This window comes from Magallana gigas, chromosome 8 (genome assembly GCF_963853765.1).
Source record: "Magallana gigas chromosome 8, xbMagGiga1.1, whole genome shotgun sequence".
NCBI classification, from domain to species: domain Eukaryota; kingdom Metazoa; phylum Mollusca; class Bivalvia; order Ostreida; family Ostreidae; genus Magallana; species Magallana gigas.
The window spans coordinates 13,648,283-13,666,556 of record NC_088860.1 but is presented as its reverse complement, the minus strand read 5'-3'; the positions used below and the strand labels follow the sequence as shown (position 1 = coordinate 13,666,556).

General features: G+C 33.9%; 2 protein-coding genes and 1 non-coding gene across 4 annotated transcripts; 2 read left to right on the top strand and 1 right to left on the bottom strand.

Moving 5' to 3' along the window:
- Nucleotides 1-68: 68 nt before the first annotated feature.
- On the bottom strand, nt 69-4,295 carry LOC105340794 (uncharacterized). Its single transcript, XM_034471490.2, has 12 exons — nt 4,290-4,295; nt 4,108-4,181; nt 3,923-4,012; nt 3,640-3,798; nt 3,451-3,546; nt 2,605-2,733; nt 2,397-2,495; nt 2,194-2,229; nt 1,951-2,049; nt 1,661-1,733; nt 1,340-1,465; nt 69-1,224 (listed from the first exon to the last, which is right to left on the bottom strand). The coding sequence occupies exons 1-12, from the start codon at nt 4,293-4,295 to the stop codon at nt 1,126-1,128; spliced, it is 1,086 nt and encodes a 361-aa protein (XP_034327381.2). The 3' UTR covers nt 69-1,125.
- A 4,584-nt stretch (nt 4,296-8,879) lies between these two features.
- LOC105340774 (uncharacterized) lies at nt 8,880-10,445 on the top strand. Of its 2 annotated transcripts, none has more exons than XR_010708477.1 (3): nt 8,880-9,037; nt 9,623-10,141; nt 10,386-10,445. It is a non-coding gene; the product is annotated as an uncharacterized protein (transcript). The 2 variants fall into 2 exon arrangements; XR_004601939.2 differs by having other exon boundaries at nt 10,381-10,445.
- Nucleotides 10,446-14,773: 4,328 nt separating this feature from the next.
- On the top strand, nt 14,774-18,233 carry LOC105340772 (uncharacterized). The gene is made up of 7 exons (XM_011446976.4): nt 14,774-14,902; nt 16,085-16,259; nt 16,510-16,546; nt 16,793-16,962; nt 17,208-17,344; nt 17,596-17,788; nt 18,081-18,233. Exons 2-7 carry the CDS (start codon nt 16,085-16,087, stop codon nt 18,155-18,157), a joined length of 789 nt encoding a protein of 262 aa, XP_011445278.3. The 5' UTR covers nt 14,774-14,902; the 3' UTR covers nt 18,158-18,233.
- The last annotated feature ends 41 nt before the right edge of the window (nt 18,234-18,274 follow it).

The window sequence follows — 18,274 nt, the reverse complement described above, 5'->3', positions numbered from 1 at the left end:
CAGTTATGTTAAGGTGACATTTGAATGGCAGTGATGCAATTTCAACCAATGGTGGAATTAGTTATTCTGACGTCACAGGCACCGATAACCACAGGATGATGTATTTCTGAATGAAGGTTTATGGTCCGATGAACATCACATTATGAATGATTAGCGAAAAGGTTGTACTGTATTTATAAATATCTTTATTACATTTTACTTTAAATAACAAAAAAAGCATTATATTTGTTTTTGTTATTCCAAAAATTGAATATAAATTTTCTACTTTTAAAGACAATTGCAGTATTGTTCACTGATGATGAAACACTTGTGTAAGAATAATAAAAGTACGTTTCCGTGGAAACATGAAAATATATACTTCTTCCCCACAATTTGATGCATGGATTGCAAACTTTCCCTAAGAATAATTTCGAATTTGAAATTGAGATCAACAGTTCAGAATTTTGAACTGTGTTGAAATCACAAAATCAACTTGAAGCCTATAATTAACGACAACAATTGAAAAACGCATTTGGGGTTTTTTTAAAAAAGAATTAAATTATCTTTCTATATTCACATTTATATTTCACTGTTATTAATTTGTTGTTTGATGTATATTGTATAAGAACATCATATTGAAAACTTTTTATAACCACTTCGCAAAACAAGACATACATTATCTAACTAAAATAGACTTACATACGCAATATAGCGCCTCGGGAGTACCTGATTTACACTGAACGAGGAGTCGACTAAGTTCAATTTCTGTATATTTATGAGTCTGTTAGACTGAGTGTTTTTGATGATGTCCCGCGACGAGAAGGGGATCTGGAGCAATAAATTCAGAAACAACTTTCCTGTAAAACAATCAGGTTTTTACTTCCTCATGTAAACGTTTTAAAAAAGATAAGTACATGTACGTGCTATCACGGAGTGACTGTAACTTAGGGCACTAGAGTCTTACCAACTTATACTCAGTACTGATGGCAATACATAGGTAAATATGATCTATCAAAATTAAAAGGTAAACATGGCTAAAAATACTGAAAATTCTCAGAATATTCAGAGGTAAACATGATTATAAATTCCGGTAGCTAGCGATGTAGCTTAATCATTCCCCTCCTGATCATCATCATCACCATCATCTTACTCTCTTCTCCTGAAAAAGGTTCTGGTTAAAAACTGCCTTAATCTTCTCAGCAGGCTTGGTCTTTTATTCTTTTCATTCTTTTCTTTCGTTTTGTCCTAAATGGAATATATATAAATCAATATTAAAGAACCGTACCGCCTAAGCTTTGTCTTTTAACTTTCCTGGAATAAAAATTTAAATCTTATTCGAAAGAACCCGCGGTATGCTTACAGGGTTTGAATGTGTTTTGGACATTCTTCTATAATAGCAACAGGGGAAACAACCGTACACTGCAGAGGTAAAATAGTCCACCATATCTTCCGGGGATATTATCTCCCCTTGAAAACTAGCTGAAGTCTGTTGAAAAAAAAAATCAAAAATATTAAATCAAAATACTGTGGTAGGTAAAAAAGGATCTAATTTCTATAGATGGGATACATATTCAAGAATTTTCTTGACGAATTTCTGTAAAAAAAATTATATTAAAAAGTTTAACAAACATATAACATACAAGTAAAATTAATAAGTCCACCGAAAAAAACCCTGTCTTACCACAATGTCAGAAGCGGAATCGTCGCTGTCCAGCTCATAATAGCTGGCCCCTGGGTACCCTGATCTCACCAGTCTAAAAAAGTAAAACAGGTACGTATTTTGAAATAAATAAGTAAATACATGTATAATACTTAATGTAAAGGAGAGAGAGAGAGAGAGAGAGAGAGAGAGAGAGAGAGAGAGAGAGAGAGAGAGAGAGAGAGAGAGAGATGTTTGGTATTTTTATATTATGCATGCATGTAACATTGGATGGTAGGAGTTAATGGGCGGTGTTACTTAACGTGACCTACATGTTAACATCGTGCTGTCGTATGGATTGGAAGAACTCCTCCACGGTCATTTTGTCCGGTTCACTCTGTGTCTCACCCCCAGACATCAGGAGGGTGGAGCTGTGGGGAATAGAGACGGGGGAAGGGGGTTACAAATCATAGCTCACCTAGACTTATACGTACTAAATTGTGTCAAACTGTATAAAAGAATGTAGGTCGAATATTTTTTTAACAAATAGTCCGGCAGACAGCTGATTTACCTACCTTGATGCTGCACCTAGAAATCTAGCTTTCTGGGATCTGTAAAGAAAACACGAAAGCCTCATGTCAATTTAGTTTTGCAAGATTTCTTGAATTGTCTGCGAAAGTCAGAGAATGAACTGAAAAATTATCATCTTGAATAAAAAAAAATATTGTATCTGATTTAGTGTATATGATATAAATACATTTGGAACCACATAGCTTACGTGTCTATTTCTCGTTGTCTAATTTTCTGATACAGTTTTTCAACAGTGGCAAAGGGCCGACTCTGTGTGTCATTCTCTTTCGAGAGTCTTGTTTTGGAACTGAAAGAAAATGCCATAGAAGTTCCTTCAATTCGGACTTATGGATTTTGCTATGGACAATTCAGAAGTAACTGTCATCAATTAATTGTAAACAAGTTAAAAGTATTACTGTGTCGCTGCCGAATTTTGAAGTCCCCCATCAGCGCAGTCTGAAGGGAAGGTATTGGCCTCAATTTCATTGTTACTTTTGACCAGAGGTTGTTGTGCGAGTGTGCCAGGGAATCCTGCTTTTTCCAATCTGTTCAGGAAAGACAACAAACTCCGTGCTTATCTTACATATGCGTACTTTATGCGAAGGTTTAAAAGTTTTGATTTACATGTAATTGTTCCGATAAAAATACATTCATGTAAGACTGGTTATCCAATTAAGAATGATTATTTTTAACGAAGTTTCTGCAAAGGAATAATAAATGTAGTAGACGGTATATACATACATATTTCATCATAAAGAGGCATGGTCACGATTTTGGTCAAAAATTATTTTTTCGATTTTAATGTTTATAATGCTTCAGTAAGGCATTTTTAATAGGCAACCAAAATTTGAGTGTCATTTGTTGAGTTATAAGCGAGTTACAGAGCTGACAATTCCTAGCTATGTAAACAAAGCTTTTGTTTACATTTTGAATGTTGAAGTGATAATTCCAGTTTTAGACCTCAAATGAATGTGTTAATCGTTTGAAACTGTTTATTTATGCTTAAAATGAATAAGCATATAGAGAAATCATCTTGAAAAAGATTTTAACTGGTATATTGAACCTATGTAAACAAAAACATAGCACGAGCCTTGTTTACATGACGAAGAATTGTAAGCCCTGTATCTTGCTTAAAACTCATCGACGGGCACCCAAATTTCATTTGATCATGAGAAATGCATTCATAAAGCATTGTAAATAATAAAAAAAAGAAAAATAAAATTTGACCAAAATCGTGACCATGCCCCTTTAAATAAACTTACGTTTCAATTTCCTTCTGTCTTTTTCTCTGATAGAGCTCCTCGGCTGTTAGTTGGGGTGCATTCCATCCTTCGTCGCCAGGAAGATCAATATCTGATCTATAAAGATTATACTTTTTTTTTGTCAGATTCTAAAATATTGCATTTATTTTGCTCAAATTGTAACATGAGTTAAACTTTATGTTGTTATACCTGGCAGTTGCTGAATTTTGTTTATTTTCTTCATGGAATATAACGCTGTCATGTCTATGCTCGACTTCCACCTCACTCTTCCCTCTATCTGCAATGCTGTTGGTGACACTCTTTCTAGTCGTCTCTTTGTCTAATTCCAGAAACCCAACCCTCAGAAGTCTAATATAACAAATGCAGGACTTAAAATACAAAATGGGAAATTTTTCAAAGTAGTCCTATTCTCCATTTTATCAGTTTTATCACCAATAAGAGACTGAATTGATTTGAATTACATGTATCTTACATCTCCATTTCGCTCTGTCTCATATTTTGGAATATCTGCTCTACAGGGACAGGGGACTCCTCCTCTGCTCCGGTGTCTTCTGACAAACGTCTGTAAAATTTAAAATACAGAGTCATGCATATACCGGTATCAAAGAATATACATGTAAACAGTATTTTTGGTAAATGGGCGGATATGAGAATTACCCCGCATTTGCAGTATCATCGGAGTAGTCATTGTACGATAACACAACCTGTTCTGTCGGAAAGGTATTCTTTTCCTGCAGTAAAAAGTGAACTGAATCATCAAATAATGTGAAATAGAAATATATAGCTATGATTCAATATAATTTTTCTTGACGTAATTATATTTCATATAAAATACTAACCTCCATCATTAATAAACTTGCGTTGAATTATAAGCGCTCGAAAAAGTATTGGCATATACTGATACTGTATCAACAATAATGACGTCACAGTGGATGTTATTGCGCGAGTAAAATTGTAACGTCATATAACACCTTTATATACTTCCTGGTTACCACACTTCAAGAAATAGTGCGACGAAAAAAATTGCTGGTTTTTGAAAATATATATGACAAAGTGTCCGTTCTTAGACACAATTTCTATATTTATTAATCATAGATATTACAGATTACAAACATAACAAAATTAGATTGCTTTTAAAAAGTATCTTTGCTTCGCCTTGATTTTTAATGATTTTAATGATGAGGAGACAAAAATTCAATAGAAATAGTCTTGAAAATGATAAGTGGAATAATCAGTGGGTTGTTGATTTAATCCAAACAGAACTGTACACTGAATGCTGACATAAATAAAAAAATATATCAAAATAGTAAATTCTTTTATAATCAAGGACCACTTTTTCAACAAAAGTCTCAAACCCTTTTAAATTATTATAAGCAAATTGAAGCAAAATTGTTTTGCAAGTTAAAAACCACCAGGTTCCGAGACCATCATCTGAGAATAGACTTTAGTCAAATTCTAATTCACTATTACATGTACATGTATAAATTTTAAGGATATGGTAATAAGATTTATTTCCGATGTGTTTACTTTAAATGATTGTCTAATTACTTAAAAATGGTGTATCTGTTTTTGAAAATCTAAAGCTCATGTAAATAATAAAATACATTTGCTTTTTGGCCCACTCCTTATCATTGCCACTCACTGTGTTTGTTTGCCAGACACCTGGGAGCACAGAAAAAGTTATCTGAGGGTTGAATAAGGTTAAACAGTTTTAACCCGACATTTAAGGTCCCAAGGGAGTGGGATTTATGAAATTTATGACTATGTCCCCACCCTACAAATGCTACTTACTAAACTTGGTCAAGATTGGTTTAGATTAATTGATTTGAAATGTTCATAATAAAGATGTTCAAATTCTAACAGACGACGGACGACGACGGGCAAACACTAATCGTAATAAGTCAACTGAAAATTTACGACGGAGCTTTTGTAATAATATGTACGGAGCTTTTATAAGAATCTTTAAAAGAATTTATTGTTCTTTCTACCGTAAATTCTTGAAAAAACATTTCACTGCTTATATTCAACCGAATTGATATTCATACACAAAATATTTTATTGTTAATTGAAAGCTCTGTATGCCACTGAAGTCAGATTGGTGGCGCTGGACCGGAAATCACGCGACCTTGCTGTATATTCAGTACCAGTACCATTGTATATGCTTCGCTTCATAGCTAGAACGATGAGGAAAAGGTGACATAATTTCCAATCATTAATTTGTCTCAGTTTACATAAAGACCGTGATCATCGCTCGTAGACTATACCTGTATGTCATTAATCATCGTACACAACACAAGTTGAACATGCCAGAAGTGGATTAATTAATGCACAGAATGAATTAGATAAAACATGTCACTTTTTGTCAACTCAACTTATGTTTTCTTCGGCTTTCATTCAAATCGAATACAGTCTCTACCCAAGCAATTTCTTTGTTATATTAGTATATTGTCCAACATTCCAAAATTACGTAGGAATCTCTCTCTCTCTCTCTCTCTCTCTCTCTCTCTCTCTCTCTCTCTCTCTCTCTCTCTCTCTACTAAATCTTACACCATCCAGTGATAATACATGCTTGTATGATTGATAACATAGGTTTCATTTGTTTTCATGTATTTTGGATTGTATTCCGATCCTTTTTATTTCGAGTTTCAATTGCTGACACGCAATTGTATAATTGTGCATACATACTGCGCATTTGCCCCACCCACGTTGTTTAAATGTACTAAAAAAATCTTTTGAAATTTGTAATATACGGGTTCCGTGAGAATTGACATGGTTCAAAGCAAATTCTGCAACAGAAATGAATGATTGCTGTTTACAAACTACGTATTTTGAAAGTCTTGCGAGACAATTTTTGTGTATTCACTTTTTCAGTTTTCGGCGTTTTTTCTTTTTGAACTAGAACTAAAGATTAAAATCTGAATTTGAATTTATTATAATTCTTTTTATATATTTAAAAAAAAAATCCAATGGTTACTTATCAGTTACTCTTTCCATGATTTTGAGTTAATCAGTACTCTATCTACGGTTTATCATAAGTTAATCACCAGCCACTGTCAAACCTCTTTTCAATTATGATTAATCGTATATGTACAAGTATATGATTTTCATGAATCACAGTAGGTGAAATAGTGGTGTATCTGTCTATCACCGAAGTACCACACCCCTTCACCGGCCCCATCACGTTTTGGCACTACCATTCACTCCGCTCACCACGGCCGATTTGTATCTCATATGTTTGATGTAGGTAATAGAATTATCCGAGGGTTGCCGAATGCTTTCCTTTTACACAAAACTCTATGGTAGAATTATTTTGTTCTAATACGGGTACGTAGCATCAGGGAAGGGAGAGTCCCTTAAACACACCACACCCCCTCCCGACTTTTTTTCGCAGCAGACATATTTCTTGAACTTATAAAAAAAATGTATCGATTCATGGGATTGGTCCCCACTTTTTTAGGAGTAACAAATTAAAGTGAATAAGGAAATCAACAGTGAAAGTGAAGCTAAAGGAATGATACGCACGTCCCCCCTTCCGGATTAGGATTTTCGTGATTTTGAGAAATTCCTCTTTTTTTTCTTTTTTTCTTTTTTTTTCTGCTTGCCAGGAATTTTTGGATGAGGCTGCCTCTCGATGCTACGTGCATATAGTGGACGCATTCTTACCTTTTCTGTGTTAATGAATGGGGGCATGCCATGCCACGGAAACAGCATTTATCATTCTTTTATGTTCTTCTTCCTTTTTTCACAAAGCTTGAATTCGATATTTCGATGAAAGTTCGAAAGAGTAGTCTTTTAATTCAGCTACAAAAGTTGAACATTGGAGAAGTGAACTATGTGTTATGTGTGGGTACATTCACTCAGTGACTTATACATGAGTGAAAAAATCTAACTGATGATAATTATCATATATATTTAATATAAATATAAAAAATATTTAGTTAAGTACTCTTTGATTTTAAATGTTTAATTTTTCATATCGGTTTTCGGTACAATTGTATTTTATAATTCTAGAAAATGATTACAACAAACATCTTAAGATGTATTGTCATTGAATGGAATACAGTTGTTTTGATGATGAAATGGCTCGTTTTTCTGCAATCAATCAAATTAAATAATTACCTGTTAGAAAGGTAAAAAAAAATGCAATCATGATTTGAATAATGTACAAAGTACTTGTCACGTCAACAGTTTTTTTTTGGTCTGTTCTTTTTACCGTTATTGTATTTTACGAAACTTTGGGAAGGAATTGCTTACATTTGAACATTTCCTAGATATTTTTTAAATCGTATCTAAGAATGTATTCCAGAACATGTCTTTGGACAGTCTAAAGATATTCTTATAGTGGGTATGTAGAAGAAAAATCTTTAAAAGAGTAAAAAAAAAAAATTAAGGATACACTATGTGTCCGCCTAAGCTCTTTTTATTTTGATTGTGTGTGTGTGTGTGTGTGTTGAAGGAGCAGGAGTAGGACATTTCAAAATTCAGTTATTTATTTGAATTTTTTTCTTCACACTAATATACTAATTGACAATGGTTTATACCTTTGTAGAATTATCATAAAAATATTATTTTCTAATACATGCATTCGTTATTCTATTTATTCCCCCAATAGTACACAAGCGCACCAATTTCATAGACGTGCAAGGTAACACATTTTGTTTTCAGTTCTCTATAATTTATTTGAGGAGTTATTAAATCGGAATGACTATTCATTTTTCAAACTTTGAATACTTATATTACACAATGGAAGAAATATTGATAATATACGATGCAATTAGTTTTTTTTTATTTTAAACCACATTATACGTAGCACAGAAAAGCACACTTTTTTGAAACTAAATCCTCTTATGATTCAATGGGACACCCCCCCCCCCCCCACCCACCCACACACACACATATTTTCATAGTAAAAAATTATATATTTACAATTTCAACTGTTTTTGTCTGTGATAACATTACCAATTAATTTTAAAGCCCAATAATTTAATAAAAGATGAGCGACACAAAAAGGGCATGTCTTGAATCATATCCGAAAAACGGCATTGGCTGCGCCGTGTAGTAATACAAAACATGTGTTACATGAAGGAATAGTGGTTTTAAAATGTTGTTTTGAAGTATTCAAGTTGGAAATAATATAAATTTAAGTAATATGGGATCATTCTTTGAATACTGTAAAGTGATAATTTCGGTCAGGGCGTGGTCAAATCTATCATAAACTTTATTGGATTTGACCACGCCCCGACCGAAATTATCACCTCATAATATTCAATGATTCCTTATTACTTAAATAAAGCTCCGTCTCTTATTGAAAAAGTTGTTCGCAAAAGAAAACAGAAGTTGAATTTAAAACCTCCTGGTTTATACAATCTCAATTAATGATCATAAATAGTATAACAAGAGTTCCGGAAGCACAACTTGTTCAGAGGAGCTGAATGGATTGTTATGAATGCAAAATTCGTCTTGATGAATCGTGCGTCATCCATCACAGCGCGCCGTTCCAGGGTGCACACACCGCCCTCGTATAAAACCTCATCGCTCTTTTAACGATTGTTCTTTGGGCCGAGGGATTTGTTCACAAAGCTGTCAGGTAGGTAAAACGATTGAATTTTGATTTCTATCATTCAGCGATGTAAGAAAATTATGAAGATTATTATGATTTTATTACTGATATTAATACTAATTCCTTTTTGTGAAAAAAAATGATTTCCATTCGAAACACTATAGTTATTTCTTAGTCTGTTGTTTTTTAAAGCGATAAAGAACAACTAATGAGCTTTTTTAAGACAAATTGTTGTATATTATAATGTTGCAAATTTTGTATTTTCTGCAGCCCGGTAAATTTAAAACTTATCAAATGGCATTTGTAGGCAATATTTATCATTCACACAATATTTGCCCGATTTGCTTGGTATACCATTACTTAACTATCTTTTTCACAACAACAAAAATTTTCACCCTTCATACACTATCTGAAACCAGTGAAAATCCCCTTCAAAGTCAATACAATCGTCATACATATGAAACGATCTTATATCCTTGCCCTGCATGTTGCTACGAAATAAAAGTCAGTGATCAAAAGCATTTAGGTATGAAAATACGTATCTAAAAGAAAATACCAAAGATTTGTCATCTAGTGAGATCCCTCCTTTGTATAACGTATGTACTTCCACAGGTATGGCAAGCAGTTCTTTCCTCGCTCTGCTGTGCGCAGTTTTGGCGACGGCGAAGGGACAATTAAGTGACTATCCAGATAGATATCCAGACGGCTATCCAGATGGCTATCCTGGAGAAGTAGGCCCATATCAAGTTGATGGCCCATATCCAGGGGATGGCCCATATCTAGGTGATGGTCCAGTTGTCGGTGGAGCAGGTTTATATCCTGGAGACGGTCCATATCCTGATCCATATCCTGGAGACGGTCCATATCCTGATGGTGAGGGTGTGTATCCAGGTCCCGACATCTATCCAACAGATGGATACCCCACGGATTACGAGGGAGGTTACAACCACAGATACGGAAATCCCTACAAAGATCCCCATGTGAGAGATCCTCGAAAATACAGACATGGATATCAATATGGCCTCTCTCCAGAGGATATTGCTTTCATTATCAGAGAGAAGGCTTTCCCAGCAAACATGCACATTGTGCCGAGAACATTATACTGAACAACAGGCTACGGTATGACACTAAGTGAGTATAATACTCTCTCTCTCTCTCTCCCCCTCTCTCTCTCTCTCTCTCTCTCTCTCTCTCTCTCTCTCTCTCTCTCTCTCTCTCTCTCTCAATATTTATTTAATGACATTTCAGCGTTGTTGGTATCATTTACTTTAATTAATATCTAGTAGAGTTTCAAATTACAATTAATATTAAACATTTTCCATTAACATTTTCGGTTCTTCATCCGTCTTTAAATTTTTTCTTTTTTCCAGAGTAGACGTCCAAAGAAAATTGTTTATTGGTGATTTTTTGTCAAATAAACTTATTTATATTGCCATGTAAGTTTGTCATTTTTAAAACTGAACTTTTAACCCGAGAATTAAACTTGGGTCTTTTAGGACTTAAAATTCAGTAGAAAATTTAATAAAGCTATTTTACCCTCTCATATCTGCCTTATTTGGCTAAAAATCTTCACTACCTTTTATTACTTTGACAATTTTGAAATTTAATTTTTTTTATAATAATCAAATCAATCTCATGTGTGTCATATTGAATATGGACGTAATAATTCTGCCAAGATGTGTCTAATACAGATATTTGTCCATATTTTGAAAACTACGCCGTATTAATAGGATGTCGGTAATTGTGTTAATTGATTGCTAAGATCATTAGTAAAGTCACAAATAAATTATCTGTTATCCGGACCGCACAACCAGCGAAGTGCATCGCTACGTCTCGAAGAAATGGATCACAGGGGTAACGCTCTCCGATCAAAGTCTCAACAACTGTTTTTTGTTAATTTGTCTCTTGTTGTTTTTTTTAAAAATAGCAACAGAGAATTCTTAGGTCAGTGCTTTGATAAACAAAGTCACACTACTACATACAAACTGTGTCTTAAACAATTATTTTTATTGTTTAGGTGCGTCTTTTTGTATGTAAACAATTATAGAATTTTTGCCAGTGTTAATATAGTTGTCCTTATATTTTAACATTTCAAACATTGCAAAATTTATAAGAAAAACAAGAACACCCCCTCCAAAACTGATAATGTTGAGGCATAAATTACATTTTTGAAAATTATACCCGCCATCTTATAATTGCGTTGAAAACACGATTCAATATAAAAAAAACCCAATGGTTTCAGTTTAAACAATATTTATTCATTGGAAACACTTTTGAATGCGATTATGAAAAAGTCAACAAAATATCACGTGAACAGAATATAATATACAAATATTGACTGGGGTTGAGGGCAACATTGATTATATTAGCCCCCGAGGGACGAAATATTGCCCGACGCGAAGCGGAGGGCAATATTTTCGTCCCAAGGGGGCTAATATAATCAATGTTGCCCGAAAACACAGTCAACATTTGTTTTGTTATATGAAGAAACAAACCAAAATTTAAGAAATTAATTGAAAACAGATCGCCGTAATTTTCTCAGCTCAACAAAGAATTCACGAATTCAATTTTGTGCAAAGTTCATTTCCAAAATATCCTCAGCATCAAACGGTCACTTGTGATATTCCGCCGACCGTAAGAATTATCACACAGGTGTTCTACCTGATTTTACTTCACAGTAATTCGCAAATCCTTATATCCGTTATGATAGCAAACCGTTGCATTGCGCGTTCGTTCTTTACTTGCCTTGACTGACTGTCTATTATGACGTCACCTTGTTTTGGAGTCGCGAAGAATTATTTACGTCACCGTTTACGAACCAACAAATCAGAGGCGATTATTTGAAATAGAGGGAATGTTCTCTAGATATTATTCCTAGCCGGTCAATATCTAAAAAATATTGACCGGTCAATATTTTTCGGACGAGCTGATATTACAATTATTGACTATTCGTCTATATAGAGTTATATAGTGAGAATATACTACTGAATATAACAACAATATATATATGTGTTGGTGTAACATCATAACAGAAATGTAATATTATATACAATCATGTGTTTATGTTACCAGGCTGCAGCTAGCAGCCACTAACAGCAGCCACTAACCCCGTAGAAGCTTGCAGCCAATAGGGAAATCCATCAAAGTACTGAAAGTACTCGAACAGAAAATTATATTTTACTTCATTATCGGCACATTTTTATTAATATCAAGAAAATTTATGCACGAACAATTTGAGCATTGACAACTTCGAAGGCAGTAAAGCTCGCCTGGATGAAATTATCAATGCGTTTGTGTCTAATGAATTCAATTGAATATTGGTATTTGTCTATGCGTATGCTTAAAGATTGATCCCCAAGTATGTTTACTTTTCTCCAAAAATAACATGCAAACCAAAACGTTAGAAATCCTATAGAATGAATTTGGGATTATGTTGTATCAGCCATGTTTTGACGTGAACCTTCGAAAAAAATTACAAGAGAATATTTAGCTACCTGGTGTTTATGTTCATACATTTCCATACAGAAGGAAAGGTGCCTTATTTTTTTCTTACACCAGTTCTGTGTACATTTTCCGTCAACACATTGATTTTATTATTGTGGAAAGGTTTAATTCAAAACATATACTAGCACATCATAACAATACCATCAGATTTTTTGCCGAATTACATAAGTCATTGTCATATGTATAAATGGTGGAAATAAGATACACAGGCAATTGAAAAAAGGTGTTAATAAATATTAATCCATTACAATAAATTTCCAAGTTGTTGGTTATACGTCAATATCTTTGTATTTATCGAGTATTTCTTATCACAAAAATATTTACAAGGAAAATAGCAACATCATACGTGATATTATGGTTGCTGAATTTTTTACTCTCATTGACAAGTATAAATCTTTGTACGGAATGGAAAACGTTGATTTTCTACAATACTATTATAATTAGATAGGTAAAGTAATAAGTTAGGATCTGTAGAATTTGCGAGTGCGTTTTCTAGTATTGTTATTTTTCGTACTGTAGCATATTTTGGACAATGTAGAAGATAATGATCAATGTTTTTTACTGACCCACACAAACCAAAAAGGGATGGACAGATGTTTCTGTTTAACATGTGGAGTTTTAAAGTATTACATTCTAAACGTAGTGGAGAGTAGATAATTTGACATATTCGAGACCCTTTATGATAGTATACGGGAATAGTTATGTTGTTTTTGTTTAGATATTTTTAAAGTTTCTTTTGAAAGGATTGTTTTAAAAATCACATGAAGAATGCAAATCAATGCATGAACCATTTATCAACACTGCAGGCAGCCCCATGGCAGTCGACACAGTTATATTAAAGCACGTGCATTTGTACATCAAAACTTCCAATACCCTCTCTAGCCTTGCACATCTAAAAGAGGGCTGGTGGTCGTGGACACATTTAGAATCTATGGTCTCCTTGAGATGATGAGTCCTGTATAAGGAAATACGAAGACATTCACATTTCTGAATGGATAGGATTTTTTCATGTTAAATAATTATTCATACTAGAAAATCATTCCTTAAAGAATTTGATCATGCCTCCTGGTGAATAATTACTAAACTGGGTACTCTTCAGTAGTGTTGTTAAAATAAGATCTTACTCTGCAGTTTAAGCAAATACATACAATCACTATCAAAAAATAAATATAAATTTCTTTTAAAAATTAGAAATTAGTTAACAATGAATACCGAAATTGCAACAAAACATACATGTAATATGATTCGAAAATCAATTCATACATGCATATGAAAATGGTGAAGACAAAATTCGACACTGATACTATCGGTGATAGTCTTATCTTCAGAATAGGTTCTCTAAATCATACTTCCCTCTCTCAGTGCAGTCGTCCTTCTCTGTGAATCATGTGCACCTTATCTCCTCCGTGGAGTTGTTATTGACCTGTGTACATTTAAGCATTATATCAAGGCCATTTACAGTAACCGGTGATTCCAAAAACGTCAAAAATATAAAATAATAACAATGGGATATACCGCTGCTATTTTACCCCCTCCCCCCACCCCCTCCAAAAAATCCTGCCATTGCAACGTAGACCAGCAAAATTTGAATGACATCATGAAGATCAAGCTTTAAGATAAAGAAAAAAAGAATAATTAAATTGAGAGGAAATTGAAATGACAAATACATGATAATGATATCTGACGACAAGGATAGGACTGTATTTGATTTGATAGTTTACAGTGTTTTGTAAAATATAGACCATAGCTATAGATCACCGGTAGATATCAATGTGATCAGGGCTTGAGTGTAGGGATTAACCTTACAAGATATCTAAAGTAATGTTGCATCATCATTTTAAAACGATTCTGATTAGTTCAATTCCGTCACGTTTATGAAATGTCAATGTAGTGCAAACATAGTTTTAGATCACGTAATTCTTGAAATATATCTTAAGTCTGTAAGGTAAACAAAACCGGTACATATTCCTTGCAATTTCAGTTCAAAATTATTCACACAAATAATATTAGCACATTAACATATCTAAAGACCAACAAAATGATAAAAATTAAAAAAAAAAATGAACAAACAAAATTAGCATCGATCTAATGAAAATATTAAAACTTTACTTTTTTCGATTAATAACATTTTTGATCTGAAAGACAATTAATATAAACTCGAATATCCATTTTGCAAAATGACTTTAGAAATAGAAATAACAGATCCTTTTCCCTAATAAGTATTCTTGCATTCCAAAGAACTATTCTCGATAATCTGTAGGAATCACACAGTCTGTCGATGCACTGAGAAAGTATTTCTTATCAGACATTACATCACACCAATAAATTGTGAGATAGGAACAGCGGTCCCCCCGTCCCCTGGTCATTCTCCGACAGAAGTCAAACAAGGTAGGTTGTACGCAGCAGTTGGTGCCACAAAGACAGTCTGAAATCTACATGTTGTGCATGATTGAATACATTGTTTAATTGAGTAAAAAAAAAATTCGAAAAGCAACATATAATACATCTTGAAATTTGACTTTGGAGTACGAAATAATTGGAAAATGACGTGATCGAGAACATAATAATCATGTTTTAAAATTTATAAAAACGTGTTTTGTCTTCCAAAACAAATTTAAACAAAACCTTTAATGTAGAATCATACACTTAGTTGTTTTTGAAATGTACTGGTGCGTTATTAGTTTTAACATTAGCCGAGTAAAAACAAGGTTACACTATGACAGTATGGGCACTGACATTGATAATATTGTTTTGAACTAGCTTTCATATCATATAGTATTGTCCTATCATAGTAATTAGTGCCACATTAGAAACTATCTTTCATTGCAGTTAAAAATGTCACAATTATTATATTTATTTGAACATGATGATTTTGTTCTCTTGTAGCTTTTAAATTTAAAAGAGCGGATACAATAATTTTTTTCTTTCTGAACACGCAAATGATTGGTTACAGAGTAGATAAAAACCTATTTATATAGGCCTATCAAAATCATAAAGTACAAACTATATAACTTGCTTTTTAAATCAAATCCAAGCTCAATTTTAATCCACCATACAGTACATTCAGTGCTACATGTGTTTTACATTTTACACATCCTCACGAAGATGTTTAAGTACCTGGGCGTAATCTGTTTGGGCGTGATGCGTTTATTGCTCATTTACATATTTCATTTCATGCATGACTTGGTTAACAGCGGATGTTTAAGTACCTGAGCGTGATCTGTATACGGTTTTTTTGTTCATTTACATATTTAGTTTTATGCATGACTTGGTTTACACGCAGATATATACAGTATATACAGGTATACATGTATATGGATACAATTCAACTTTACAATAGTGGGTGGTATGCCAGGCAAAAAGTTAATCACATGACAGAAAATAATAAAGAATAAATATAGCTTATCATATATAATATTTATGCTAATTATTTTGCAATTTATAGAGGGGCGTGATCTGTTGGCGGTTTTTTTCTTCCCATTTATTCGTTTTATTTTATACATTACATGGTTTACACATGGATGTTTAAGTTCCTTGTTTATATTTTATGCATGGTTGTTTTAAACGCAGATGTTTAAGTACCTGGGAGTGTTCTGCATGTGTTTCTTGCTCAGTGGCGTTCGGGGTAACTTCCTGGACGACCTGAAACACTTTGGGGACCAAGCCCTCCACTCGGCTCTAGATTCTCTGTCCACTGATGGCGTCAAAACCCTCGTGTCCACCGCCGTCAGCGCTGCCGGAACAGGTGAGCAGATAATACCGACAACAATTATATAGAAAAAAGTCTGTTGAAAATTTCTTTTCTTTACGATGCATAAACTTTGTGGTACTGTACTCCATTGTGCAAGTGAAAAACAAATATCCGTATCCGTAGTACCACGATGTTTCTAAAATATTAAAATCATTTCCGCTACTAAAATTTTTAAATAAATCTTGCAGATAATGCAATAATACAATGTTACTGACTTTAACTGCTCTTTTTTCTTTGATTTCAGCTCTCCTCTCCTCTCTGCTCGGAAAGAGAACGACCGCGTAAGTAATGACGTGTTAAGGGATACTTTATGCATTGGGAAAAAATCATATATCTTTGGTTTGTTTCAAACATCGTTTCATTGCCTTATGGTCTTTTGGTAGCAAGAGCTTTCTTCATTTTCCTTGATAAAATAAATAGTGCAGTTGCAATTTCTGGATGTACTCACAAAAATGACCTTGCGCACTCTGAAATCAATATAAGAACAATTTGCTACTCGCAGAAATATAACCCTGCATTTTTAACAGCGATGAGATGAACCAAGCCTTGGAGATCCTGAAACAGGATGCGGAAACAGTTCGTCAGATCCTCCATACTTACGGCGGTCGTCTGCAGACTGTGTACGACAAAATCAAGGACCTGAGCTTCCTGGATCAGAACGCCCCCGAGTTCCTGAACGAGATAACCAGACTCAAGGGTACCAAATCAAATCAAACCATTCTAAAATAAAATTCATTGTTAACTAAACGACATTTTTTTATTTATTCCCTTGATACGGTTTTAAGCGTAGTTGTACTCTAGATATCTTTTGTTTTTGCCTTTATACTATTATTTAATATAATCTTATGATATAATAGTATAGAGTTTTAGTATAGATTAGTAAAGCTATATGGGATATGACAAGCACTATTGTAACAAAAATCTGTGGTACTTTTTAAACAGGCCAGTACAATGCCGTTCTGGACGCCGTTGTAAGTAAGTTCATGCAGAAGATGAGCCAGCTTCAGCACTCCAGAAAGAGGGCTTTACTGGACGGGTTCGCCCAGGCTTTCCAGGGCACCGTTGATCAGCTTAAACAGGTGAATGATTGTACAATTGCAAAGACATATCTAAAATGGGAAACACTCCGTGCGCTTGATGAATTGTTGCTTCTTTACAAAAAAATCCTCGCCTTTGTTTTCAAAATTTTCTTCTAATGAGATATTATGTGAAAAAAAAATACCAATCAAATTTTGATGCTAGGAAGGATTTCTATTTTTTTATTTTTAATAATTACTGATTATCTAATAAAACAAAGTCAATGCTTTATAATAAACATTTCCTCGGACAGACATTCGGTGGAGTTGCTGACTTGTTACACGGAAGCGGAAGTGGTCTTTTGACCCAGCTGACCCAGCATCTGAGTGGAGCAACTGGATCTCTGGCCACCCAGCTGTCAGGTCTGAAGGAAACCGCCTCTCAGCTGTTGGCTTCCGGTCAGGAGGCATTAGCCGGAGTACATCAAACAGGGACCGCCGCTGTCGGTGAGCTAAGTTGCAAATGCAATACTATTCTCTTAGCAATATTTTAGAATAATTAGCGAAAGCTTTTTTTCAATCAAACACAAAACAGCACAAAGCAAAACAAATCGGAACGTTTCCTAGGTGTAAACTCTCCCAAAAGTCATGGATTTTTTTGCCCAATGTTAAAAAACTTAAAACTCAAAAGGTCTGATGAAAGTTGGATCATCTGTAGTAAATGGTAAATTTTCAATCATAACAAATATGTTGTGTGACAATACGAGTCTTCATGTATTTGTACTATGTACACCAACAGATCAACTCCACACTGGACTGTCCGGAGCCGGATCTCAACTCATTGATCAACTGCTGCACCCCGCAGGAACCAAGTGAACATCTACATCACAATTATAATGTATCACGTTATAAATTCGATTAAAAATCCAAAATAAACATTTACCATAAATCACCACAGAATGATTTTGAGAAATTAAAGTACAGTACATGTAC

Bases quoted from the DNA above. Each gene is read 5' to 3' on its own strand.
- LOC105340794 (XM_034471490.2), bottom strand. The intron at 3,799-3,922 runs GTAAGATACATG...TTGTTATATTAG, and splicing joins AGACAGAGCGAAATGGAGAT to ACTTCTGAGGGTTGGGTTTC. The intron at 3,547-3,639 runs GTATAACAACAT...TAATCTTTATAG, and splicing joins CAAAATTCAGCAACTGCCAG to ATCAGATATTGATCTTCCTG.
- LOC105340772 (XM_011446976.4), top strand. From the start codon at position 16,085: ATGTTTAAGTACCTGGGAGTGTTCTGCATGTGTTTCTTGCTCAGTGGC. The intron at 16,963-17,207 runs GTACCAAATCAA...CTTTTTAAACAG, and splicing joins CGAGATAACCAGACTCAAGG to GCCAGTACAATGCCGTTCTG. The intron at 17,345-17,595 runs GTGAATGATTGT...TTCCTCGGACAG, and splicing joins CCGTTGATCAGCTTAAACAG to ACATTCGGTGGAGTTGCTGA.